The sequence below is a fragment of the Canis lupus genome, chromosome 13 (genome assembly GCF_003254725.2).
Source record: "Canis lupus dingo isolate Sandy chromosome 13, ASM325472v2, whole genome shotgun sequence".
Taxonomy (NCBI): Eukaryota; Metazoa; Chordata; class Mammalia; order Carnivora; family Canidae; genus Canis; species Canis lupus.
In genome coordinates this window covers 37,223,087-37,249,175 of record NC_064255.1, presented here as the reverse complement: position 1 = coordinate 37,249,175, position 26,089 = coordinate 37,223,087, and the positions used below count along the sequence as shown (strand labels likewise).

The 26,089-nt window shown below is 60.0% G+C and overlaps 2 protein-coding genes across 4 annotated transcripts; both read right to left on the bottom strand.

Moving 5' to 3' along the window:
- Positions 1 to 3,670: 3,670 nt before the first annotated feature.
- LOC112662405 (lymphocyte antigen 6B-like) lies at positions 3,671 to 5,392 on the bottom strand. Its single transcript, XM_025451006.3, has 3 exons — positions 5,233 to 5,392; positions 4,817 to 4,921; positions 3,671 to 4,418 (listed from the first exon to the last, which is right to left on the bottom strand). The coding sequence occupies exons 1-3, from the start codon at positions 5,276 to 5,278 to the stop codon at positions 4,174 to 4,176; spliced, it is 396 nt and encodes a 131-aa protein (XP_025306791.3). The 5' UTR covers positions 5,279 to 5,392; the 3' UTR covers positions 3,671 to 4,173.
- Positions 5,393 to 13,862: 8,470 nt separating this feature from the next.
- LOC112662131 (cytochrome P450 11B1, mitochondrial-like) lies at positions 13,863 to 25,876 on the bottom strand. Of its 3 annotated transcripts, XM_035712960.2 has the most exons (9): positions 24,888 to 25,856; positions 24,338 to 24,493; positions 19,761 to 19,960; positions 19,434 to 19,637; positions 19,010 to 19,164; positions 17,841 to 18,007; positions 17,315 to 17,393; positions 17,023 to 17,220; positions 13,863 to 16,827 (listed from the first exon to the last, which is right to left on the bottom strand). In XM_035712960.2, the coding sequence occupies exons 1-9, from the start codon at positions 25,124 to 25,126 to the stop codon at positions 16,714 to 16,716; spliced, it is 1,512 nt and encodes a 503-aa protein (XP_035568853.2). In that variant the 5' UTR covers positions 25,127 to 25,856; the 3' UTR covers positions 13,863 to 16,713. The 3 variants fall into 3 exon arrangements, with proteins under 3 accessions (XP_035568853.2, XP_035568854.2, XP_035568855.2); XM_035712961.2 differs by lacking the exon at positions 24,338 to 24,493 and having other exon boundaries at positions 24,888 to 25,876; XM_035712962.2 differs by lacking the exon at positions 17,023 to 17,220 and having other exon boundaries at positions 24,888 to 25,854.
- Positions 25,877 to 26,089: the final 213 nt, after the last annotated feature.

Sequence of the window (26,089 nt, the reverse complement as noted above, 5' to 3'; positions counted from 1 at the left end):
ACCTACTTCCACCCGTTCGCACGTTACTCAGTGAAGTCAATGGGGGTTGCGATGTGCCTTGATTTTAAAAATTAACAACACGGCTTAGAGGTGCTTTAATTTCAGGACCAAAAATACATCCGGTTCTTTAAAGGTTGTGACCGGGACTGCGGCTCATCTGCTTCTCCCTCAGTTGGTATTTAACGTGCTGCCAGCTTTTTGTCATCACAGCTCAATGGATCGTCTACATACCCCTTCGCTCCCAAATCAGCATTTCTGTTGGATGATTCCTAAGAGAGCAATTTCTGGAAAAAGGAGAAATGCCTGCATGTTTGAAATTTCGGTTCTACTAACGAATTGCTGCCTTCCCCTTCTCCCAAAGGTTGCATCAGCTCATATGGTGGCATAAGCTCATTTCTCCACAAACACAAACTTTCAGCCAGCATGGACATCTTTGCCACTTTCCAGAATATTCTGGAGATGAGCGGCTTTTCACTCACTCAGTGGTCAGATGCATTTTCTCACCTGTAAACTGCCTCCTCATGTCCTTTGCTCTTTTATATGTTAGGATGTGTCTATTTCATATTAATTTGAAGACATTATAGATCCTAGATATTAACTGTTGCTTGTTACACTATTGTAAATATTTCCTCCTTTTTATCATTTGCTGTTTTTACGTTTTATTCTCAGTTCATGTTTGCTATGCAAATATTTTTACTTTCAAAGAATTTAAGATCTATAAATATTTGTCCAAGCCAGCCTATTCTAAGGGTACCTACAAGAACCTCTTATCTTCTCTAAATTGTTTTAAAATTTCTTTCTCTTGCCCCGCTCTCGGGTCCACCTGCCTCTGTGTGGCTCTCTCTGCCTGTCCCTGCGGATCCCTCTCTTCATGTTCCAAATGGGTAAGATATTGTCCCCACGCTGCAGATTTGGGGCACTGGCTTGAAACCTCATACTTATCCTTGCATTACATCCACACACACACTGGCATCTGTCTTCTGTTTGTCTGTTTGTCCTGCTGCCGGCACTACAAGGTGGAAGTATCTCCAGCATTACTCTAGTTTGGATGCCTGCCGAAGTTCCTTGCTTATTTTCCTTTTCTCTTTTTTCCCTAGGATTACACATTTAATCATCCAGGTGAGTGGGGCCTGCACATAAATCCTGCTGGGAAAGTATTTGGAATGTCTTTCAATTCAAAGGCTGGGGACACGGACAAGTCTGCTGCCAAAAGAACACGCTTGTCATGCAGAAGCTTGAGTGATCGCTTGTTTTTATTTGTCAGGCTCTTCATTAAATGTCATAACGAGTTATTCTAAATAAATCACAACTATTTCTAGCATGACTGGGATTTAAAAGTCTTAGTGTTCAAGTGCTTATTGCTGGTCAGAGGAAAGCTTGGGATTTTTGTTTGCTGTTCCTACTAAGTGAACATGAGGTATACGTTTGGATGACTCTACACCTGTGCGGGTGTCCGGATGCAGATAAGTGCATACGTAGGAATGCACACACGTATGTCTGTGTGTATGCGTGTTTCTGAACAGGAGAGGCTCGGGCACGTTTGCAAGTCAGTGGGAGTTCTCCAGCCCCAGAGGCCAGGGTTAAGTGCACGGGGCATGTTTGCAGCTGTGGAGACCCCGGGAGGCCACACGGCAGGGCAACCTCGCGTCCTTGCGGGCCAGATGGGACTTGGGCTGAATTGCTGAATTGTAGGGTTTGCGGGATTCCAATGGCTACGTCTCACTTACAGAGAGTGTTTCTTGGACTCTTTAATTTTTCAGAGTTCATTGTTCAGAGTTGTAGGTCAGGTAATTAATTTTCAGCTCCCTGAGGGCAAGGTCCACGAGGGAATGAGGCCGTCAGTGGGCTCAGGGCTCTGGAGTGGGATGGGACACTCTCCACTTTCTTTGTTGTTACTTTTACATTCCATTCAGTCTCCAGGTGCATGGTGACAGGCATTCTCCATCTTACTGGCCCTTCACATCCATCTAAGGGAGGTGGACACTAGCTTTATTGCACTATGAAGTTAGGAAGCAGTGCCCGAGACCCCTTGGGGCTCGCTGATTCTCTAGAAGGGCCCCCGGAGCTCACGGAGCCGTCGTGCTCAGGGTGACGACGTACCGCAGGGAGAGGACCCAGACCCCCAGCACCCAGGGGAAGGGCGCCCCGGGGAGAGCTCTGCAGGGTCCGGACCGCCCTCTCCCCGCGGAGTCGTGGGCAGCTTGGGCTCCCCTGGCGGCGCGGTGGCAGTGCGCACCAGTGTGGCCACCCGGGGAGCCCCCAGCCCTGGTGTCCCAGGTCTTTGTGGGGCTTCCCTCACGTGGACCTGGTCGGCTGCCTGCGTGGCTGACCTCAGCGTCCAGCCCCTCGGGAGGCCGAGCCCATGCCGTGCAGCCCAGAGCCCCAGGAAAGCAAGGACACTGGACTCAGGGTGTTCACGGGCTCGGCGGCGACCCCCCCGCAGCCGAGGGCAGAGGCCGGGCCTCCCTGGGACAAGATTAATTTTTTTACTCGCAGGACTGGGCCTTCCTGCTCCTGCCGAGCATAAGCAGCCCCTCGTCCTCATTCTGGCACAGGTGCCCATGAGAACCTGGCAAGTCTTCGCTTGGAGTTCATTGAGACAGTCACTCCTCCTGTATGACGGCCTGGATGTGTCCTTCCCAAATTCAGATACCGAAGTACTAACCCTCAGGACGTCAGAAGCTGACTGTATTTGGAGATGGGCCTTTAAAGAGATGATTACGGTAACTGGGGTCCTATGGGTGGCCCAAACCTATATAATTGGTGTCCTTACAAGAAGGGAAAATGAAAGCACAGACACAGCCAGGAGGACGGCCACATGAGGACATGGGAGGAGACACCAGCCACACATGAGGGAGAGGCCTCGGGGTGCCTCGGACTTTCAGCCTCCAGAACCAGGAGACCATAAATCCGTGTGCAAGCTGCCTGGTCGGCGGTGCTTTGTCACAGCAGCCTGAGCAGACCAGCACTCAGACTCTCCCCGGGTCCCTTCAGCACACAGGACAGTAACAGCGGTGGCTGATTTGCAGAGGCTGTTCCAGGATCAAAGGAGAAAAGGAGGCGAGACCTCCCCTTCCCCATCCCCTGGCTGAGTGACTTCTCCCCCCATGGTTAGTAAGGTCCCTGGGAAGAGCCCCGGCTCTCCTTGCTGTGCAGGGGGCCGTGAAGGATACCCTCCTGCCTCCACAGCCACCCTCTCTGCCGGCCCGACTCTGGGGCCTGGGGACGCAATGTGCCTGGGATTGCAGGTGCTCCCACTGGCTGCCAAGAAACTGCAGCCAAAGCCCTGGGACTTCACCCCCACTGGCTCGAAAGGAGGAGGAGGAGGAGGAGGAGGAGGAGGAGGAGGAGGAGGAGGAGGCTACCAGGCCACTGGGCTCTGGCTGGCCCAAATCCTGGCTCCCTGGACCGTGGCCTTCTTGTCTCCAGAGGGTACAAGTCACTCCTGGCTGAGCCTCCCAAGCACTTCCTGTCTGCCTGCCTTGGTACCACACAAATTGCACACTTTTTGGTTTTGTTTAATGGTTTCATAAGGCGGAAGGAGTTACCCGCCCAGAGACCTTGGAACCCCAGCACAGAAGACACTTCTCCTCCTGTGCTCCGAGGTCGTGGTGGGGCCCGCAGCTGGGTTTCAGGTTTGGTTCCCTTGAAGCAGACGCTGAGGCAGGACTGACATGCATGAACTTTATTCCAGAGCTACTCCTGGGGAAGCGGGGGGCGTGGGCAGGGGGTCGGACAGGGATAAGCAGTGCCGCAGGAAGGGGATGCTGCGGGTGGAGCCCCAGCCTGGCCAGTGGCTCTGGGCTGGAAGACAGGCCTTGGGTTCACACTCCACCCAGGGTGACGGAAAGTCTCTGCACAGCTGGGGGAGCAGCTCCCCGAGGACCGTGGTAGGTCTGGCACCGATGGCTGAAGGCCCCGGGCAGGATACCCAGAAAAAGCCAAAGACTCCAGGAGGTTCTCTGCGTCGGTGTGCTGGGGTGGGGTGCCTCTGTTGGCCTTGAAGATCTGGGGCAAATGGGCGTGGTCCTCTGTGACCACCCCACCAGGCCCTCCACCTCCTCTGTACTCTGTCCTCAATTTACGAGCTCACAGACGGCCTGATGGGGACAGGGGCTTAGGGGTCTGGGTGTCCTGGGTTGTGCTGCCTCACTCATGTCCCACACCTCTGGGTCACAGGGAGGCCCCTAAGAGGGTGACAAGGACACTGGCCACAAGCATCAGGCCCACGGTGGTGGCCCCTGGCCCTTGGCCCCCAGCTCGGTTACACAGGTTGGTGCTGCAACAGTAGATGGAGGCATGTAGATCGCTGACTGAAGCTCTGGATGAAGCACGGGATGGCATGGGATTGAGGGTCTCGCACGATTGCACACAGGTCTTGGCTGCCAGGGCCACCGTCTGGTCTGGCAGTTTGATATCTGTCACATGGAAGAAACATCCAGAAGCTGTGGGTCACTGACTGTGACTGGAACCTTCCTCCTGACCCCAGAATGGACTTATCTTAGAGTCCTGAGAGCCCATGGACCTCTCCGCCTTGGCATCTACCCCAGCAGTGCCCAGGGAACCGTGCTGGCTGCAGCGCCCCTGGCTGGAGCCCTTGCGGCCAGGGTCTGGCTCACACTGTGAAGCCACACTTGGATTCACAGGAAATCCCCCTGGGGATTTTTTCTAACTTCAGGCTTTTTGTGTAGAGTGAGACTTGTCACACCTCTTGGGCTGTGGTAGTAGCCCACCTGTCCTTCGCCCCCACCCCTGCCGAGGTCTTCGAATCCCACTGCACCCTCTTAACTTCTAGGAAGACAGAGCCTGGACTCACTCAGCACTTGTGAAGCGCAGGCGTTCGCGTAGCTGGGGCAGTCTACAGGTCCTGAGCAGGTGTTCCCTTTATCGTTCGTGCAGTTGTGGCATCTTATGGCCCAGGCTGGGGAGGGTAAGAGGTCCGCGTCAGCCCCCGAGTGTGCCGAAGCCCCAGGGCCAGGCCGTGGCAGGAAGGGAGGCAGGTCCCAATCTGCCGTTCGGGGCCCGGGAGCCAGGAGACACTTGGGTGCAGAATCAAGGTGCTCCAGGGAGGAGGGGCAGGTGAGGGAGAGCCAGGGAGGTCAGGAGAGGCCCCTGGAGGAGGAAATTGGGTGGGCCAAGGAAGCGGTCAGAAAGTGAAGCAGAAGACACACGGCAGGGGGTGGGAAAGACAAGGCCGGGAAGAGGTGTGCCCCCCGGCCCCCCGGGTCTCACCTCCACCTGAGCACAGCAGTACCACCAGCAGAGCAGCAGCCTTCATCCTGGCACCTGGCACCTCCCAGAGAGCTCCGGGCTGGGCTGGGCTGGCCCTTATGTAGCTGGCACTCTCCTCAGTGGGCTCCAGCCCGCCTCCCCCTCCCCCGGCCAGTCAGTCACCTCTGTCCTGGACACGCCTCCCAGCTCCCCCTGCCAGCTGCACCCACACCCGAGGAGGCTCAGACAAGTCATGTAGGGAGCACCCGGAGGGCCCCTCAAGTCTCCCACCAAGGGCAGAGGCAAGGGGGCCTGGACTCACTAGGTCCTTCTGGGGTCTTTGGGGCAAAGGTGGTTGAGAGGAGGCAGCAGCCCCGAGCGCCTCTCGGAACGTGGAGGGCGCGAAGTCTCCGTGTTGATCTTACCCCGACAGTCCCACGTCTGTCCAAGAGAAGCACCTGCCGTAGAGCGGGCTCGAGTACGGGTGCTCAGAGAGGTTGCACCCCGCTCTTCGGTGGCTTCGGAGACCAGGGCCCCTTAGGCAGACACCCCGGAGCTCTTGAGGAGCAGAGGCGCCCACGGGGCCTGGGCGCGGAGCTGCCAAGGGGACAGGGCGGAGTGAGGGGGCAGGACCCTCAGGGACGTGGGGCTTCTGGCCCGTGGGCAAATGGAGGGAGCAGCAAGGGGAAGCCGCAGAATGGCAGGTGGCTGCGCGGGGAGAGACGAGCATGCGGAGCATGCCACACCCACTGGGACGACAGCCGAAGGGGATTGAGAGTGACCCTGGGCCCCCGGCAGGGGGCCAGGCTGGAGGTGAGAGCAGCAGAGCAGAGGGACCCCAGGAGAGGCGATTGGGGTAGATTGGCTGATTTTTTTGGCTTAAGAGCCATGAGAGGAAAAAGTGGAGGGGCCACCGTGGGGGCCGCAGGCCAGAGGGCTTTGTTCAAGGACACCTGTGTAATAAGGCCATAACTTGTGTTTATGGAGGCCTCACCTCTGAATATCCTCCTTGTATCTTAAAAAAAAATCATGCTAAAATATACAGGGCGCTTGGGTGGCTCCGCCCACGAAGTGTCTGCCTTGGACTCAGGTCATATGACCCCAGGGTCCTGGGATTGAGGCGCAATCCGGGCTCCTGGCGGGTGGGAGCCTGCTCCTCCCTCCTGCTCTCCCTGTGTCCACAGCTCCCCCTGCTGGTGCTTGCTTGCTCTCTTTCTCTCTCTGTCAAATTAATAAATAAAATCTTTTAAAAAATCGTGTTAAAATACACATAACGTAAAATTGACCATTTTAAGCATTTTGAAGTATGTGGTCTCGGGGCACTAAGCCCATTCACACTGCCGAGCGCCCTTTTCCCTGGCACACCTCCGGACCCTCCCGTCTTGGGCACTGTCCCTCTGTCTCCCTCAAGCACGAACTCCTTGCCCCCCACCCCCAGCCCCTGGCTCCCCTCGTCCACTTTCTGTCCGCCTCTGTGAACGGGACGACAGCTGGTGCTTCACGGAGTGGACTCCTGGAGGATTTGTTTTGTGGTGGATGGCTTATTTTCATTTATTTTTTCAAGGTTCATTCATGTTGAGGCAGGTGTCAGCGTTTCCTTCCTTTATTTAAAAAAATATTTTATTTACTTATCCATGAAAGACACGGGGAGACAGGCAGAGACACAGACAGAGGGAGAAGCAGGCTCCCTGCGGGGAGCCCGATGCGGGACTCGATCCGGGATCATAGGATCAGGACCTGAGCCCAAGACAGATGCCCAACCGCTGAGCCACCCAGGTGTCCTTCCACTTCCTTCCTTTTTAAGGCTGAAGAGTGTCTACGAAATGCACAGACCCCATTTTGCTCCACCATCCGTAGGCCCTGGGGTTGCTTCCGAGTTCGGCTAGGCCGTCGGTGTGCAAATCTCTCTTGGAGACCCCGCTTTCGGCTGTTTCGGGTATGTGCCTGGAAGAGGAATTACTGCAACCTAAGGTCATTCTGTGTCTGATTTTCTTTTCATTTCTTTTATTTTTGTGTGTGTGTGTGTGCGTGTGTCTAGTTTTCTTGAGGAGCCTCCATAGGGTTGTCCACAGCTGCGGGATGGTTTCTCATCCCCACCAGCCCCGCCCTTGGGGCCTGGTTTCTCCACATCCTCGCCAGCACTTGTTATTTTATTTAAGGGCAGCCATCCCAATGGGTGTGGCCGGTCCCTCTTCCTAGCTTGATAGCTCTCCACGCTGTGGGGCGCCTTGTCCCGTGGACTTTAGAAAACTACACTTCCCAGTCCCCCTGCTGCGGTGGGTTGGCCAGGTGACCCTGTTCCACTAGTCAGAAGTGCCGGGTGGGACCTGGACGGAGACGGGGCACCCAAGCCAGCTCCAGGCTGGCTCCAGACGAGAGTGGCGTGCGGCTTTGTCCGAGAGCCCCAAGGGCGCCTGCACATTGTTTCTCGAGACCCCCCGAAGAGCAGCACGGTGACGCAGCCGCACTGAATTTCCTTTGAAAGCAGCCCACGCAGGTTAACCGTGTGCAGTGAAAGGCCGTGGTCTGCGCATGTTTGTCCCGGAGCGGCGCTCAGACCTCCGGGGCCGCCTCTGCTCCCCTCTCCTTCCTGGCTGTGCCGTGTCGCCTCTGGGGACAGGGACAGGCCTGGCTCCCTGTCTTCACAGCTGGCCTCGGGGGCGGTGGAAGTGGGACGCCGTGCCGCGGAGGATGAGCCCTCACTGCCTCTGCCCCCCTGCGCGGCTTCAGAGCTGTCCCAGCAGGAAGTGTGTGCTGGGCTGGGCCTTACCGTCAGCTTCCACTCCATTCCGGAACCTTTCCAGGTGTGTTATATAAAATGACACCTAATTAAGGCTTAATTACCTCATTCTTCTGTACCCGAGGGTGTAGATGTAGATGAGGCCAGTGACTTGCTCAAGATATAAAACCTAATGGTGATAAAGGATTGAACTTTGGGACAATGGCTGACTCATTAACCCCCCCCCCCCCAGGTGAGGTGTGGGTGGGGTCGGGTCTGGAAGGTCAGTCAGGATCCGGTAGGGAGAAAACAATAAAACAAGACAAAACCCAGGGGGCCCAAAGGCTGAACGTGGCTCTGTGGGTGGCATGGGGTGGGGGGCCTAGAGAGATGACGGGGCTTCCTGAGGGCAAGTGGGGTTTGGGGTTTGGGAGAAAAAGATCGGCAGATGGCAGGTTCCCAGATGAGGTCTCCGGACGGGGTTGCTGGATCCCAGCGGAGGGGAGACCATCAGATGAGGTCAGGACCTGGGTGGTGGGGGCCGAGGCTCCTGGGGAAGAGCGATCAGGTGGGAACGCAGTGCACCTGTAGGATGGCACATGCAGGAGCTTCCGGGCGAGGGCTGCCCGTGAGGAGCCTGTCACACGCCTGTATGGACAGCAGCGCGTGACTCCTGTGCCACTGCCTCACTGTGTCAGCCGGAAGCAAAGCACCATCCCACGGGCTCTCGGGCCCCCCAGCTCCTCCCACTGCCCACTAGCCAGATGGCTCCCGTAGAAGTCCCAGAAGCCGAGGGAGTCCCTGAAGCTCCACTCTTCCCGGTTTCCCTGTCCTTGAGGCCCTGAGGGAGGGTGGGTGGGGTGCCCGCCAGGGCTGGTCAGGCAGGCAGGGCCCTTGCCAGCTCTGAGAAGCGAAGTTCTTGCTCCCTCACAAAGGCCGTGCCACAAAGGTCACTGATTATGCCCCGCCCCCCGTTGCTCCAGGTGGGACCCGTGGCCAGCTTCCCACTCCCCACCAGCACCCGGCCCCTCTCGTCTGCCCAAGGACGCTTCTGGAATCTCTCCTCTCTCTCCTGCACCGGCAGCTGCCCCCTTGGTAGAGCATTGCCCCCACTGGCGGATCAACGTGCTGGATGACGCCCTTCTTTTCCTGATCTTTCATATCCTGTCCAGCTATCCCTCCACCCGCCTGTTTGTCTACTTCCTTTTAGAGCAAAATGCCAGAGAATCTTCTCTACTGTTGCTACATCTTCTCCTCTTGAAGCTGCTCTAGAAGAGTTTGCAGCCCATCATGGTTCATGTTCGCCTGTGACTTCCCAGGGGTCCATTTCAAGTCTCAGTCCCCACTGCGCTTCCTTCCTAACCTCACTCAGTGCCCCATCCCTCCCTCCTTCTTGGAGACCCCCTCCCACCTCCCCACCCCCGCTCCGAGTGCCCCTTGGCTTGGTTTACGGGCCCTCCATCATCTGTCACTGAATTCCTGGGTGGCTCCTCTGTCTGTGGCTTCACGTGTCTTTGTAAAAATATATTTCCATCTCCTGCTTCCTTGTTAAGGAAAAAAAAAATCAAAACTTGGAAATTGAGTGAGAAGATGGTGACTTGATCTGGGAGAGGCTCGTTGACATCCTCAGCTGAGCTAGCGCGCCCTGTGCTCCCGGGCGCCACACGGCCCTCGGCGCACACACCCCCGGACGCATCCCTTGCCCGGTCATCAGTGTGCTGGCGCTCTGACTAGCACGTAAACTCCATGCAGAAAAGGTCTGCTTCGGAATCTGCTCTGTACCCAAACCTACAGGAATACTTGGTGAATGGTAGGTGCTCAGTAAATGCATATTCAGTGCTGAGATGAGCTGCTTTTTGTGCAGCTTCTAAAACACCATCAGTGGTGACGTCCTTTGGAGAATAGCGTGTGCAAGAGGCCTCAGACAGAGTCAGCAGGAAACTCAACAGAGCAGCTGAGCTGAGGCTCCTTGGGCCTGGTGCTGCTGATCTCGTGGGTCCAAGGCATTGTCCCGTATTGGCTCTTGTCTCCATAAAGAAAAAGTAACAATGAATTTAATTAATTTTTTTAAACCAAGGCTCAGGGACTTTCGCTTATTATTATTATTTTTAAAGATTTTATTTATGTGACAGAGAGAGCAAGAGGGAGAGCATGAGCAGGGGCAGCGGCAGAGGCGGAGGGAGAAGCCGACTTCCCCCTGATCAGGGAGCCCAGGGTGGGACTGGATCCCAGGACCCCAGGATCATGACCTGAGCCAAAGGTAGATGCTCCACTGACTGAGCCACCCCCACCCCCACACTGCTTGTTTTATGACTGCAACACTACTGCAGGTTGGATTTATTACATTTGCGTGATATATTGCATGACATAATATAATAATACGTTATTATATGTATTATTATATTTACCTTATTATTACAACTCTTTGTCATTAAAAAATTAAAATGAAAACATTTCATTCAAATGAAAACATTGGATCCCAAAAGGTAACTCAGAGCATGGACCTCATGCCTCCTTTACCTGCTGGAGAAGTCGTCCTGGGGATGCTGGACTCCAGAAGCATGATTGAGCGGTTCAGATGAAGACCAGGGGACAGGGGAGGAGTGGGGCGGGTGCTGTGTGCGGCCGCAGGGCAAGGAGGTCGCCTGGGCGCTCAGTCCTCCTCTGTCCTCTGGGTCAGCCAAGGGGGCGCTCCCACAGCTGAGCTCCTCTGCGAGGGTGGGGTCTGTGTTCATGGAGGGCACCCAGCTCTCCACTCTGCGTCTGCTGCCTCCTTGCCCAGCCAGCAGCCCCCTCGGCCTTGCGGGCCCAGCCCTGTGGCGGTCAGGCCAGGTGTGGCACAGTGGACCCGTGCTTTCTCTGGTGGCCAAGGATGTGAGCCTGGGCTCCCTCCTCGAACCGCAGGTCCCTCCATGGCTGCCTGTGTCAGGCGAGTGGCATCACTCTGAGCCCAGGATGCCCCCCCCTAAACTGGAGACAGGTGGTGCTTCTGAAGAGGGATGAGTCGGACTCTGCAACCCGCTCAAAGCCACCTCTGGCACAGCAGGCATGTCTGTGCATCTCCTGACCGGTCAGTGAGAAGCTAAGTGTCTGGCTAGGGAAGGCTCTCCTGTCAGGGCCTGGTGTGGGGTGAGAGGGACACACTTTGAGACTTTCAGCGTCTTTGCTGCCCTGGATCCTAACCCAAAGTACACAGAGTGGTGTCCGGCAGGGGTGAGGTCCCCAGAAGCTCCTATGGAACCTCTCCTGTCATGCCTGATGCCTGGCTCAGTGGGAACAAGCCCTTTCTGTCTTCCCCCAGATATGGGTCATTTCCTGGAAGACTGTGGGACATCCTGCCGTCCTGGGGAGTGAGACCTGTACCCGGTGTGGGCCACTCTGGAACCCCAGGGCTTCCTGTGATTGGGCTCACTGCTGCGCAGATGGACCCCTGACTTAAGAGTGCCATTCCCTCTTGCCTCTTAAGGAACCAGCCTTACTCCTGCTGGGGTCTTTGGTGGTGCCCAGGTGACCGTAGGCACATCACCCCAGCAGAGACCAGGCCAGTGGCTCCCTTCGTCGCATCTGCCACAAGGGATTGTGCACACCCTCCCGGAGCCTTGAGCCTTCCAGGGTGTACTGGCTGGCTTCCTGTAAATGCCGAGCCTTCCAGGCAGCCCTCGCCTTCTGTGCTGGCGGCTCTCCCAGATCTCACCTGGAAGGAGGGACAGAGGTACTCCTCCCTTATCTTCATAAGGATATAGAGCCTCTGAGCGGAAACAGATAAGGATTTTGTTTAAATAAGGGAAAGGCAATCTCACCTGATAGCAGTTAGGAGAAGGGGGGCCGTAAAGTTTGCATGCCTGAGCACCAGACCCTGGACCTTTGGAGGCTCCACCTGGGTGAGAAGCCACGGGGACACCAGAAGGTGGGAGGGCCTGAGTGCCCTCTCTGTTACAGCTCCGCCCGGACAGAGCCCGGCCACCCTGGGGGCGTGTGTAGGGCCTGAGCGCAGCTCTCCCCACGTCGTGGGTACCCGGTGGCGTCCCTCTATGGGAAGCTGTGCTAGCCTAGTCTGCTGGGGGCGAGGGGGCTGCATGATTCCTATTTAACTGCTGAGGCATGGAGGGAATGCAGGACCCCGGGCCTCGCAGACCCCACTGAATGCTGGAACTGGTTCCAGGGAGACCTGGAGTGCTTCGGGCCGCCCAGCTGGGGTCCGCGTCCCTGGAGTGGCTCGGCTTCATGCCCCCTGCCCCCTGCCCCCTGCTGGCAGGGACGCCTCCCGTTGCCTGGCTTTGTGGAGGCGGACCCTGGGCCCCGTCACAGGGACAAGGCTTCCAATCCCCACTGTCCCACTCAGTAGCCTTGTACCCTCAGGCAAAGATCTTCATGTTTGGGCTCCGGTTTGCTGATGGATACGGTGGGAAGAATGACAGATTCCCGTCGTGGCTATAAACTGTGGAACGGGTACCACGGGAGTGCTTGAAGCCGCTAGTGGCTGGTATGTTAAAGCACTCTCATAGCTACTGGGGTTATGATGCCTTCAGTATTGTTTAGCAGATTAAGGAAACATCTGGAAGAGAGAAGTTAAACCACCTGTCCAGGCTCACAGAGCAGGAACTAAAGCCACAGCTCAGGCCTCCCGGGCTTCCCGGAGGGGTGCCCTCGGTGGGCCGGCAGGGAGCTCTTGGGGTTGCCCAAGGTCGCCTGGCACCGCCCAGGAGCCCGGTGGGGTGGGCTGTGGACAGAAGGCCGCGGCCCAACACAGCGTCCTTGGCCTACACCGGAGCCGCATCACAGCCGGGAGTCATCGCTTCCGGGCCGCAGGCGGGGGCTCTCGGGCCCCGCGGTCCGGACGGTTAGTGCGTCCACATCCTGCAGCCGCTGCCCCAGGCCTGGATCCTGCAGCATAGCTCAGCTCGCGTTCCTTTTTCTTCCCTTCCTTACAAGTAAGCTCTACACCCAACGCGGGGCTGGAACTCGCAAGCCCGCCAGGCGTCAAGTTCCTCTTCTTGAAGCAAATTCAGAATAATTCCTCCAGCGACGTTCTGAGGAGCTCGTGGCTCCTCGTGGCTCATCCCCACCCGGTGGTCCTTCCCCTGTGCATCGTGAACGCGTTGCTCTCATGTCCGACATCTAATGCTGTCGTCATCACAGATGCAGCTGACATTTGTCTATGATTTCTATTTTTTAAGATTATTTATTTGAGAGAGAGAGAGAGAGCACAAGAGGGGGGTGGGGTGGGCAGAGGGAGAAGCAGACTTTTTTTTTTTTAAGATTTTATTTATTTATTCATGAGAGACACACACAGAGAGGCAGAGACACAGGCAGAGGGAGAAGCAGGCTCCATGCAGGGAGCCCGATGCGGGACTCCATCCCAGGAACCTGGAATCATGACCTGAGCCAAAGTCCAGAGTCAGAGGCTGAGACCACTGAGCCACCAGGCACCCTTGTCTATGATTTCTAGAAGAATTTATTTATTTATATTTAAAAAATATTTTATTTATTTATTCATGAGAGACAGAGACAGAGAGAGACAGAGAGACAGGCAGAGACACAGGCAGAGGTAAAAGCAGGCTCCATGCAGTGACCCTGATGTGGGACTTGATCCCAGAACCCCAGGGTCATGACCTGAGCCGAAGGCAGATGCTCAACCGCTGAGCCACCCAGGTGTCCCTCTAGAGGTTTTAGATTGTTCTCTTCACTATTAACATTCTGCTTCAAATACAGTATAATATACCTGTGTACATGTGGTATATGAGTGTGTGGAGTGGAGGAAGGTATTTGCAAGAAGGTGTGAAACCGTGTGCACACCAGTATAATTGTGACCTGACTGGTTAATACGAAGAGAACATCATTGTTACAAACACATATATGGAACTTCATTTTCTTCTTTGGTTTCTTACTGGCTGGCGCTGCAAAGAAGGGACACACCAAAAATTGCCAAATCTTTTCTTTTTTAAAGATTTTATATTATTCATGAGACACACACACACACACACAGAGGCAGAGACACAGGCAGAGGAAGAAGCAGGCTCCATGCAGGGAGCCCGAAGTGGGACTCGATCCTGGGACTCCGGATTCTCGCCTTGGGCTGAAGGCGGTGCTAAACCGCTGAGCCACCTGGGCTGCCCGCCAAACATTTTCTTGAAAGCAAACAATGTTGTGTGTATTTCTGATATTAGCAAAAATAGTGAAATAAATATGTTAGCACCCGTTTCTGTACATTAGTCTCAGTGCCGTATCCAGTGGGCAAGGACTGGATTTCTCATGGCTAACAGCCCTTGACAAGTGAAAAATGCCCCATAAGTAGGTGCTAACTGGTGGGATAAAAAATTGTGCATAGCCATGTGACATTTTGGCAGGCACTCTCCTTGCGGTCCAATAACTACTACATGCAAAAGACTGACAGCCAGCCACTCTGGACCTCTCTTACTAGTAGGCGGGCAAATATTTCTGCAAGAAAGTGAAAAAACATCTACACACAGAGCGTGATGGCACAATGCAGGCGGGAGGCTTCGGCACATGGTGTGTGCCCCTTGCTCCCTCAGGGCACCAGGACGGCGTGTGACACGGATCCTCCACCCCCCAGCCCCGCCTCCAGCCCGGGTATTCAGGTTCTGGCCCGGTCATGAGGCCGATGAGTCTGTTTCAGTCCTTCCCCTCCTAGAAAGTATAAATCCGCACAAACATGTAGAAAAGAATTGCCCGGCGTGGCTGGCACAAAGGGCAGGACATCTTCAAACTGGAAAACGGGTAGAATGACGGGCAAGGGCGCAGCGGGCACAGCAGCCCCCGGGGGTCGGGAGGGTGGGTCCCGATATCTGGGGGAGAGGACGTGAGGTGTAGGACCCGACGGGGTGAGAGGTTGCTTTGGGACCCCACGGAACAGGGACTTTGGAAGGCCATGGCCGAGGTGAAGGTGGAGCGCCGCGTCCTGTGCAGCAGGAGCGGGAGAAGCCGAGGAAGCCGAACCCCGCGAGGCTGGGGATTCCCGTCCCAGGCGTCTTCCGGGGACCCCCAGGCCGGGCAATGAACACCACACCCGGCCCTGGGCACGGAGGGGCGCCGTGCGCGGGTAAGCGGAAGAAGCCACAGAAGGGTAGGACCCTCGTAGGACGGTCCTACTTGGTGTCCGTCCCCGGAATGGCAGGAATGCTGGAAATAGGCGCGGCTCGGGGCCAAGACCCCCTTTAATGGCAGGGCGATTCCACGCTGCGCAGGTCTCCCTCACCCCAAGGTCCTTCGGTGGGGGTGGGGGTCGGGGAGGGCACGGGAGGCGGGGCGGGCCCACCCGATCGGGCGGCTCCTCTGCCCTGGACGGGCCACGAGGCCGGGCCGAGCTCAGTGCTCCCTGCCAGGGCCGCTGGAAGAGGGGCAGAGCCGTGCACCCCGCTGCACAGAGCGACACACGCACACTCCCTGCGGGGGAGCGGCCATCCCAGGCCTGCCGGCCACCGCGCGCCACCACGGAGCAGGGCCTCCGATAAAGCAGCGACTGTCGGGCGGCGGGAGAAGGAAGCCATCCCTGTCCAGCCAGTGACCACGGAGCTTGTGCCACCTTGCCAGGTCCTCCCCGGGGCCTGTGAGCTGGGCGTCCTCGCGCGGTGAGGGGGATGAAGGGACGGGCTCCCCGCTCGTCTCCGTGGCTCCCCGTCCCCCTCGCCCAGGGGAAGAGCACGCCGCGGGCAGCAGCCCTCCTCCAGGGCGACGGCGTGCCGAGGGCGCCAGGTCTCTTCTTCCTCCGGGGACTCGCGCAGGGACAGATGCCGCCGAGGGGCCCCTGGGCACGGGCAGGGCTGGCACAGCCTGGGGGTGCCCTTCCTCCCGCTGCCCGGCTGGGCGCCGAGTGCCGGCTCTCCCAGGGGCCAGGGACACCGAGCAGAGCGGCCCCCGCCCGGCCTTGCCTCAGCCCCTTCCAGCCGGGGGTGTCCCCTGCGCCGGGCCGCCTGGGACAGGCTGCTCGCTGCTGCCAGCTAGGAGACCCCAGCCGGCTCTCCGCCGTTCAAAGCCCCTTCCTGCCACCGGGTCAGGCCCGAGGGGCCGCTGTGACAGGGCGGGCGGCCACGGCACACAGAGGCCCTCTCTCAAGGGAGCGTGTGGCTGTGCCTGGCTGAGGGCGCCCCAAGCCTGCTTCTAGAGGTTTCTCCGAGGTCATCCCGCGGCTAGCCAGAGACTTCACCATCCTCCCTGCTTGGCGAGTCATCTCCACGGCCCATCGTCCCCGTGAGCTCCTGGGTGGCTGTTCTAGTCAACGCGACCCTGACCTGGTCGTGCAGGCCCTCGGCTGGGGGCTTTCGCCATAAGCCCAGAGCCTCGCAGGGCCAGGAGAAGCCCAAGTGGACTGAGCACAACGGGTGGGGGTGGGGCTGGGGCTGGGGTGGGGCAACTACCGGCCACGCTTGCAGCTCTAGGCTGGGCACAGAGTATGGCCCTTGAGATGGCACCGAGCAGGACGAGGACCCGAGATTGGCAGCTCCTCAGGGGGCAGAGGGCACAGGGGCTAACAGATTGGACAGCGAGGCGAGGCGGGGGGTGGGGTGTGCACATCCGAAGCCCCAGGGGCTAGTGTCGGGGCGACAGGGCCTCAAAGGCCCCCGGAGGGTGCTCGCTGCCCGGGAGGGTGCTGGCGGCACCGGGCACACACCAGGGCCTGCCGCCAGGCATCCTCCCGTTGACCCTCTGTGCAAGGTGCCGGCTGCACTGTGTGGCTCAGGAAGCAGGGCCCAAGGGGACAAACAGGGCTGGCCGGGGTCAGGCAGTGGGCTGGCGGCGTGGGGGCCCGACAGCGGGGCGACACCCTAGTGGATGGCCCGGAAGGTGAGCAGGGGGAGGGTGGAGGGCATCATTATGAAGCGGTAGACCATCTTGACGTCCTCGTGGGTGAGGGTCTCCACCAGGAAGTTGTTGAGCACCTAGGACAGAGGCGCGGGTGTCCCCGGACAGCCTGTCACCCCAGGGTCCTGGCCCAGGCTGCGCGGCCTGCCTGGCCCCCAGCTGTGGGCCGGCTGTAGCCCAGGGGAAGCCAGTGGCTCCCAGCAGGCCGTCCTGCACGCCAGCCCCCACCCCAGGCCGGGCTCCGCCGCGTGGCGCCTCCCGGGGCCGCTCACGTGGTGCAGCAGCAGCAGCATCTCGGTCTCGGCCAGGCGCCGCCCCAGGCACTGGCGCACGCCAAAGCCGAAGGCCAGGCTGGGGGCCCTGGTGCCGGAGCCCCGGCCGTCCAGCCAGCGCTGGGGATGATAGCGCTCGGGCCTCTCGAACACGGAGGGGTTTCGACCCAGGGAGTAGAGCTGCACCTTGACCAAGGTCTGTGGACGGGGGAGGGGCAGTGTCGGCGGCGCCGGGCGGCCACGAGTCAGCCAGGCTTGCCGTCAGCTGGAGGGGCTGTGGGGCCCCACTCACCCCCGCCGGGATGTGGTAGTTCTGCAGCACCACGTCCGAGCCCACCTGGCGGTCCACCGAGATACCCACGGGGTACAGCCTGTGGACAGGGGTATCCCACAGGGTCGTCCGCTGTGTCCGCAGGAGCCCTGGCTTCCCTCCCACGGCCCTCCTGGCGCAAGGGCGCTGGCCCAGGGGAGCTCCCCGCCACCCTTTCGGGTCCCTTCTGGCTCCCGGAGGCCCGGGTCACGAGCAGCTCGTCCCTGGCACCTCCTGAGCTCAGATGAAGCTCCGCCACCCTGCGCAGCCCTGGGAGGAGGACACGGCCGAGCATGGCTCCCAGGGGGGCACTGAGGTGGCATCACGGAGCCAGAAGCGCCCCCATCCCTTCGGGGAGAGGAAGAGGAGGTACCGGGGATGCATGGTGGGCAAAGCTGCTCCTCGGCCCCAGGATCGGAGCACCGCTCCCCAGACAGCGGGGCCCAGGCAGCCGGAGGGGGTTGGGGGGTTCGGGGTGGGGGGGGCTGGGCAGGCCTGCCACACCCACCTCAGGGTCTCCTTGAGGGCGGCCCGCAGCAGGGGCAGCTCTGTGACTGCTGTCTGGGGATTCTCGGCGATGCCGGCCTGGGCCCCCCGGCTCTCCTGGCGCAGGGCGTGCTGCACATCAGGGTTGCGAGCCAGCTCGAACAGAGTCATCCACAAGGGGTAGGCCGTCTGCAGGAGCCACAAGTGTGGGTGCCTCCGCCCGGACCACCCCCCAGGACGGCGGTCTGCCCCGGGCATGTGCCTCTCCCCCTCCACCCTGGGGAGGACGGATCCCAGGGATCTGACACCTCAAGATCTAAAGCCCGCCTCATCCCCCGCCCTCGCATCCCCGGGGAAGCTCTGTCCAAGTTCAGAGAAGATCCAGGCCTCCTCCTCCACCCACTTGAGGGCCTGCCTCTCACCCTCCTCGGGGGCTCCATCTGCTCAGGGGCGCGCGTGCGTGTGCCAGGGGGAGGCTGCTCCTCGGCCCCAGGGCTGTGGCACGTCAGCACCCATGCAGTGATCTTCCCTGGGCACCGAGGGGCAGGTCAGCCCTGACCCCGTGGCCTCAACACCAACGGGCCACCCTGGGCCCTAAGTCTGGCTGGGCCTTGGGCTCCGCTCAGCTAGTTTCTCCCCCCGCAGGGTCGGTGCCTCTGCTCAGGAGCCGGGGTGCCCGGGCCAGGGCAGCACCTCGGGACGCGGGCCGAGGAAGGCTGGGTCTGCTTCCCCCACCGCCACCGCCACCGCTACCGCCACCCCCATCGCCCTGCTGGGTTGCCATTTGCTGGCTGTGCCACCAGCTGCAGCCCAGAGCTGCCCTTTCTGTCCTGAGCCTGTCCCCCGCAGGGCAAGTCCCAGGAGAGCCACATGTCCCTGTTCTCAGGAGAGGCCCCTCATGTGCACACCACCCTCCCCTTGGTCAGGCCCCAGACATCTGCGTGAGGTGTGTGCCACCGCAGGGCACTGGAGCCCCCGGGCTCCACACGGGGCGGGCTCGGCTCCCCAGTGGGGCAGAGGCCGAGCTCTCCCCTTGGAGGGGCGGCCCCCGCGCCCTCCCCTGCCCTCAGATCAGAGCCTTCCATCGCCTAAGAACAGGGGCGAGTGGGGGCCACTCTGTGCGGGGGGGGAGGGACGCGTCGCCTGGAGCCCGGGCGTCCGTGTCCTGGGGCAGGGCTGGTCCGGCCTGACCGTGTCCACGCTCCCGGCGGTGAGCTCGATGCAGTTGGCCCTGACGGCCTCCGGGCTCAGGTCCGCGCGCAGCAGCAGCTCCCCTACGATGCCGCTGTAGTGCTGCGGGCGGCCGAGGGCCAGCTCCTGGTAGATCCTCTGGATGGCTTCGTTGGCTGTGGGCCGGAGACGCAGGGGCCTGGGCCCGGGGCCGGGGGGCTCTCCACCTCAGCCCTGCGCCACGGCCCGCCGCACCGCCTCGCCCGCCCGCTCCTGCCCGGTGCTCGGGCCCAGCGCAGCCTGGCCCGGCCTCCCCGCCTGCTCCTGGGGGCCTCCAAGGTGCCCCGAGCGCCCCGCTGGGGCCGCAGCCCTCCCCCAGCCTCAGGGAGCTGGAACGGCAGCCCTGGGTCCCTGTGCCGCGGCACTGCCGGCGTCAGGTCCTCACCGTACTGGACGATGTAGTCCCAGGACTCAAAGTGCTCCTTCCACACCCTGGCACTCGTCCAGCGCGACAGGCCCCGCGGCAGGTACAGGAGCTGGGCCGTGGACCTCAGCATGGCCTCCAGGGCCTGGAGAAAGTGCAGGCTGGCAGGACTTGGGCTGGGGCCCAGCAGGCCCAGCCGCTCCCCGAACAGGGCCAAACTGCTGGCTGTGGACAAGGCACGCTGCTGAGCGCAGGGCAGCCGCGGGCCCCGAGGGCAGCCGAGGGCCCCGGATGGTCCCAGCCAGGGCCCGGCCCGCCCTGGCGCCAGCCAGCCCGGCACCTGCACACCTTCTACGGTGTAGTACAAGATGCTGGGCCGGATGTCCAGGGTCAGACTCCCGCGGGCATTCTGCAGCACTCTCGCCCTCAGGGCCTGTGAGAAGTCCCTGGCCACCCCGTCCACCATGGGGATGTACTTCTGGACGGCCTGTAGCGACAGCACGTCCGGGTTCAGCTTCAGTCGGTTCAGGCGCCACTCGGGCCCGTTTCTGTAGAGCAGACACAGGAGCTGCAGGGGAGGCAGATCAGCGCCGGGCCGGGCCGGGCCCGCACCTCCCCCCATCGTCCTGGTCTCCAAGGGGAAGGGGTGGGGCGGGGGGCTGCCTGCAGGGCCCGAGGGGCGGGCTGCCCTCCCTTGGACCCCAGGGAGAACCCTTTCTCCCACGGAGGCCTTGAGTGCCGTGCCCAGATACCCTCCATGTCCTCCCCCCCCCCCGTGCTCCCCTTGAGGTGAGGCCGAGCCCCACACATGCATCTGTGCCTGGCTGTGCCCCGAGGGTCCCCGGGTTTGTGGCTGCACACCCACGGGGCTCTTCTGGCTCCTCCCTCTCCCAGGAAGGAGGAGGGAGCCCAGGCTCTTGTCAAGCTCTGCCACCCTGCTCACGCCATGCCCCGGGGTGAGAGGCCCGTGGCCCCCTTCACCTCCACCCTTCCTGTTGCTGAGCCTGCTGCCCCTGTGCCGGTCATACCCGGGCCTGTCCCCGCGTGGCTTCCGCTCCTCCAGGGCAGGAGCCAAACCGCAACTTGCGTGATACACTCAAAAAAGACTCCAGGGTTTAAAGCCTTCCTTTCCAATTCGCGTGCCTTTTATTTCTTATTTGTATCCGGCTGCTATGACTAGGACCTCAATGGGTAAGGAAGAAGTAATGACACGTCCTCCCCACCTGCACGTGGCATGATACCGCAGACAGAAAACCCCTAAAGGCGCCAGCCCCGCCCTCCCCCCAAGAAGGCCAGAACTGGTAACTGAGTTCACAGGGTCTGAGAATACACAATGAATATACCGAGACCTGATGCATATCTGTATGCTAAGGATGAAGTAGCACGAAAGGGAATGAAGGAAACAATCCCATTTCCATTGCACCCAAAATAAGACAACACTTAGGAACAACCTTAACGGAGGACACGAAAACCCGGTACTCTGACAAGCGTAACACAGGTGAAAGAAGCTGCAGACGACACAGAGAAATGGGAAGGGAGCCCACGCTCATGCATTGGAAGGACCGATCCTGTTATCTGTCCACGCTACCCAAAGCGAGCTACACAGTCCGTGGAATCCTTATCTAGATACCAACAGCATTTTTCGCGGAATGAGAACAAATAACGCTAAAACGTGTATGGAACCCCGGAAGACCTTGAAAGCCAAAGCGACCCCGAGAACGAACCACAGAGCTGCAGGTCCCACAATCCCAGGTGTGAGGCTACACTACCGAGCGTAGTGATCGGTCCAGCCTGGTGCCGGCACAGAAGCAGGCGCACAGACCAAGGAGAGCTGAGCGGAAGCCCAGAGGAGGCCACGACTGAGCGGTCCATGGATCTCTACGAAGGAGGTGGAATATCCAACGGGCAGAGGACAGTCTCTTCAACAGGCGGTGCCCGGACATCCGGACAGCGCCCGGCAGAACGACGACACCGGCTGGCTTCCTACACCACATGCACAACTACCCTCGGAATGGATGAGAGAGCTCCGTGCGAGACCCGAAACCATACACCTCCCAGAAGACAGCACTGCCAGGGCCGTGTCTGACGTGGGCCGTCAAGGCATCTCTCTGGATGCGGTCCCCTCAGGCACGGGGAGGAAGAGCAAAATTAAACTATCAGAATTTCACCCACGGGGAAGTGTTTGCCCAGCGAAGGACACCGTCAACAGAAGCAGGAGAGCAAGCTCCTGAGGCGGAGAAGACTTTGGCAAAGGACGCGTCCATGAGCTCAATATCCAAACATTTAAGGAACTCATGCAACCGCACCCTGGAAAACACACAATCCCATGAAAAACGGCAGAAGGCCCGGATGGACATTTTCCCAAGGAAGACACAGCGATGGCCCACAGACACAGGCAGATGCTCCTCATCACCCATCGGCAGGGAAACACAGATCCCAACTACAGTGAGACAGCCCCTCACACCCATCAGCACGGCCACCGCCCCAAACCGCAAGAAATGACAGATGTTGGTGAGGCTGTGGAGAAAGGGGAGCCCTCGGGCACTGCTGGTGGGAATGCAGCCTGGGCAGCCGCCCTGCAGGACGGTAGGAAGGGTCCTCAAAGAGCCAAGAGTGGGGGATCCCTGGAGCTCAGCAGTTTAGTGCCCGCCTTCGGCCCAGGACGTGATCCTGGAGTCCCCGGTCAGGTCCCACATCGGCTCCTTGTGTGGAGCCTGCTTCTCCCTCTGCCTGTGTCTCTGCCTCTCTCTCCCTGTGTCTCTCATGAGTAAATATATAAAATCTTAAAAAAAAAAAAGTGAAACATCGTTCCACTACTGGCTGTTTCCCCAAGGAAAATGAAAACACACAGCGGAAAAGATATGTGCACGCTGAGGTTTCCTGCAGCCCTGTTTATGATGGGCAAGCTAGAGAGAGAGGCAGACATTTATATACGATGGAATATTACTCAGCCACGAAAATGAATGAGATCTCGCCATTTGCAACAACATGATGGATCTAGAGGGTATGATGCTAAGTGCCAATAGTCAGAGAAAGACAGATTACCATAAGATTCCGGTCGTTTGTGGAATTTAAGAGGCAAAGCCAATGCATTAACACAAAAGAGAGAAAGAAAGAAACAAAGAAAGAAAGAAAAAGAAAGGAAGAGAAAGAGAAAGAGACAGACAAAATTCCGAGTCTTAAGCAGAGAGAACACCCTGCTGGTTGGCAGGGGGAGGGGGCCGGGGTCGGGGAAACTGGGCTGGGGACCCAGAGTACACTTGTCGTGATGAGCCCTGAGCAGCATATGGCCGTGTGGAGTCCTTATGTTGTCTGCCTGAAACTAATGTAACAGTATCATGGAAGTATGCTTTGATTAGGAAGAAGAGGAAGATGATGTGAAAGAAGAAGATGATGAAGAAGGAGAAGGAGGAGGAGGAAAAGAAGAGGATGAGGAAGGAGGAGGAGAGGTTGAGGAAGCAGAAGTGGGTACCGAATGAGAAGAGGAGGAGGAGGAGGTGTCAGAGGAGGAGAGGAAGAGAAGCAGAAGGAGAAGAGGAAGAGGAGGAGGAGAAGAGGAAGAGGAGGAGAAGGAGGAAGAGAGGAAGGAGGACAGGGAGGAGGAAGAGGAGGAGGAGGAAGAGGAGGACAAGGAGGAGGAGGAGGAAGAGGAGAGGAGAAAAAGGAGGAGACGGAAAAGTAGGTGCAGGGGGATGCGGAGGAGCAGGAGTCGGGGCAGGAGGAGGAGAGGCAGAGGGGGAGGAGGAGGAGGTAAGAGGAAGCAAAGGAGGAGGAGGAGGAGGAGGAGGAGGAGGAGGAGGAGAGCGTTCTGGCCAAGTGGGTGCTGAGCAGTAATTAGAGCAGATGGTCTCCGGGGAAACCAGGGTCCCGAGCCCATCAGCACGGCCGGCTCCAGGGCGCTGTCCGTCTGTCAGTCCGTCAGTCCGTCAGTCCGTCCGTCCGGCGGATGGTGGAGGGAGCTGCCTTCTCAGGCACACGAGAGCACAAGCAGCGTTTCCACGGCTGGCTGCCTGCACATAGAGACGAGGATCGTGTGCGCTCACGGGCGCCCAGAGAGATGCACACGCCACACGGGCCCCGGGCAGACACGCACGCTGACACAGACGACATGCGTGAGCACACCCACAATGCCCACCTGCACATGCACACGACACACCTGGATGCTCAAAACTGGGCACACATGTGCAGATGACACACTCTTAGGCATGCAGGCCGGTACCAAAACGCACACGCACGTGTGCACAAAGAGCAGAAGTGCGCACACATGCCAACACGGGGAGACACCGCTCAAGCACGCACACCACGGCATGAGCACAAGCCAAAGGCAGCCATCGTGGGCAAACACACACGTATTCACATGCCTAAAACAGCACCGACCAGTGAGCGTAATTGTGGGCCCACTCACACTCCTGGGCAGACACCCACCACACACACACGCACCCAAGGGTGCATACGCGGGCTCATAGCCTCCTAGGCTCTAGGTGGGAGGCCTAGAGTTCAGCTTCTGAACAAAGGCCCCTCCCTCTGCCGCCCGCCCTCCTCCCACCCTGGCCTCGCCCTCCGGAGCCTCCTGTGCTCAACCCCAGGGCCCACGGGGCAGGGGCCGAGGGCTGCCAACCCAGGGGGCCCCAAGGCCCCAGCACACACTCCCAGGGGCACCTGGCTGTGACTCCAGTCCCCCAGGCCTGGGCCTCCTGACCTGTAGGAAGGGAGAAGGCCACCCTGCCTGGGCGGGCCAACTACAAAGGCCTGGGTGGAATGGGTGCTCCCTCGTGGAAGCGGCCATCCTGCTCTGCTGACCTGTGGCCCTGCTGCCCCTCTCCAGGCCCGGGAAATGCGGGCCTCCCCACCCCTCACTGGCCTCGGGCCGGGGTGCTCAGGGGCTGCCCGCTCCCTCCCACGCCTCCCCCCCCCCTCGCGCTCACAGCAGGAACACGCCGCATTTGTGCCCACGATGCTGTCGGTAGGCCAGCCAGGGGTCCAGGGGCGGCCGCCAGGGCTGAGGGCTCTCCACTCGCTGCAACCTCTCCACGTCCTCGGGCAGCATCACGTGCACCATGTGTGTCCCTCCCACGTCATACCTGAGGGACAGAGCTCAGAGCCCTGCTGGGGGGCCGGGGCCTCCCTGGGGCTCCCCGTGCAGAGCCACCGGCCTGGCTCCCGTTGGCCTCTCCGTCCTCCTGGGCCGTGGACGGGGCTCGAGCTCGGGCTCCTACGCCGTCTAACCGGGGAAGCCTCTCCCTCTCGGCCGTCCGCCCTCGGCCGTCTGCCCTCTGCCTCTCGGGTCACCGTCCGGGGAGCCCTGCAGCCTCACAAGAGCCCCGGCGGGTGTCCGGGGTCAAGGGCACGGAGCAGCCACTGCTCAGCCCCCAGGCGGCCGCTGGGGACGCGCAGCGCCCTGCACCCGCAGGGACTCGGAGCCGGGAGGGACAGCCGGGCAGGGTGCTCCCAGCGAGGCGGGCAGGAAGGCTTTACCTGAAAATGGGCCCCAGCTCCTGGAAGGTGCGGTGCATCTCCAGGTGGAGGCTCTCAGAGCCCTGCTGCCTCCAGATCTGCAGCACTCGCATCCACTTGTTGCCGGGACAGCGGGGCACGGCTTCGAAGGGCAGCACCGCCCTGGGGGCCGGAGCGGCTCGGGTGCCCAGTGTGGGTGCCCTGCTCAAGGCCAGCCAGGGCCCGGCCCGCCACCCTCGCGCCTGTGTCCTGAAGGCCATTCCGATGCTCCCTCCGTCCCCTGTCAGCACAGTCCTTTTATCTCGCCCTGAGGCCTGGAGCGACGACTCGATCGCGTCATGGGAGAAGCTGTCCCTGGACGAGGCCAGGAAACCCGGCTCAGGGGTCAGGGCCGGCGGAGGAGGAGGAGGAGGAGGAGGAGGAGGAGGAGGAGGAGGAGGCCGAAAGAGATGGATGGGCGCCTCACTCCCACTTGCGCAAGGCCTGCTGGTGGCCGGGCGTTGAGAGCAGGTGCGGGGTGTGGCCCGGGGGCCCAGGTGGCTTGGCCAGGGTAGGGCCCTCGCCCCCTCCCGGGTGGGGGAAGGAGCAAGATGGATGGGTCCTTATCTTTTCAAGAGATGACAGGGGCCTGGGCTACTTTCCTCTCCCTCTACGAGGACCAGGGCAGGAAGGAGCGGAGCGCGTCATCCCATCGACCCACAGGCCTTCTTGGACTGCTCTCCCCCTGGCCTCAGGCTGGGTGCAGGAGACCCTGACACTAACCTTAAGCTGGCTCGTCCCACCAATGAGCGCTTTTGGTCCTGGGGCCGGAGCCGGGGCATGGGGGCTGAAGGGGGGGGCAACGGGGGAAATCCAGAGAGCCAACTGAGGGTGGCACTGATGGGGCCGAGGCCCTATATGCCTGTCTGGCCTGCAGGCTCAGTTCAGGAGTAGCCAGTGGCCAGGACACGAGGGTCACTGATAGGATGCCCGGCAAGCCCCTCCTCGGCAGGGAAGCAGGGGGGCACAGCTGGCGTGGCCCACGCGTGGCCTGTGGGCCTGGGCCTGTGCTCAGTGCCTACGCCCTCCTCTCTCATCTGCACGCGTGCTCTCGGGGCTGCAGGCTGTGAGCTCAGGCCAGGCGGGAAAGGATGGATTCTATGATGGGGTGTGTGCTCGGGCTCCCGACCCTTGGAGGGTGGATCCACAGTTCGGGGTGCCAGGGCATCTTCCTGACACCTGGC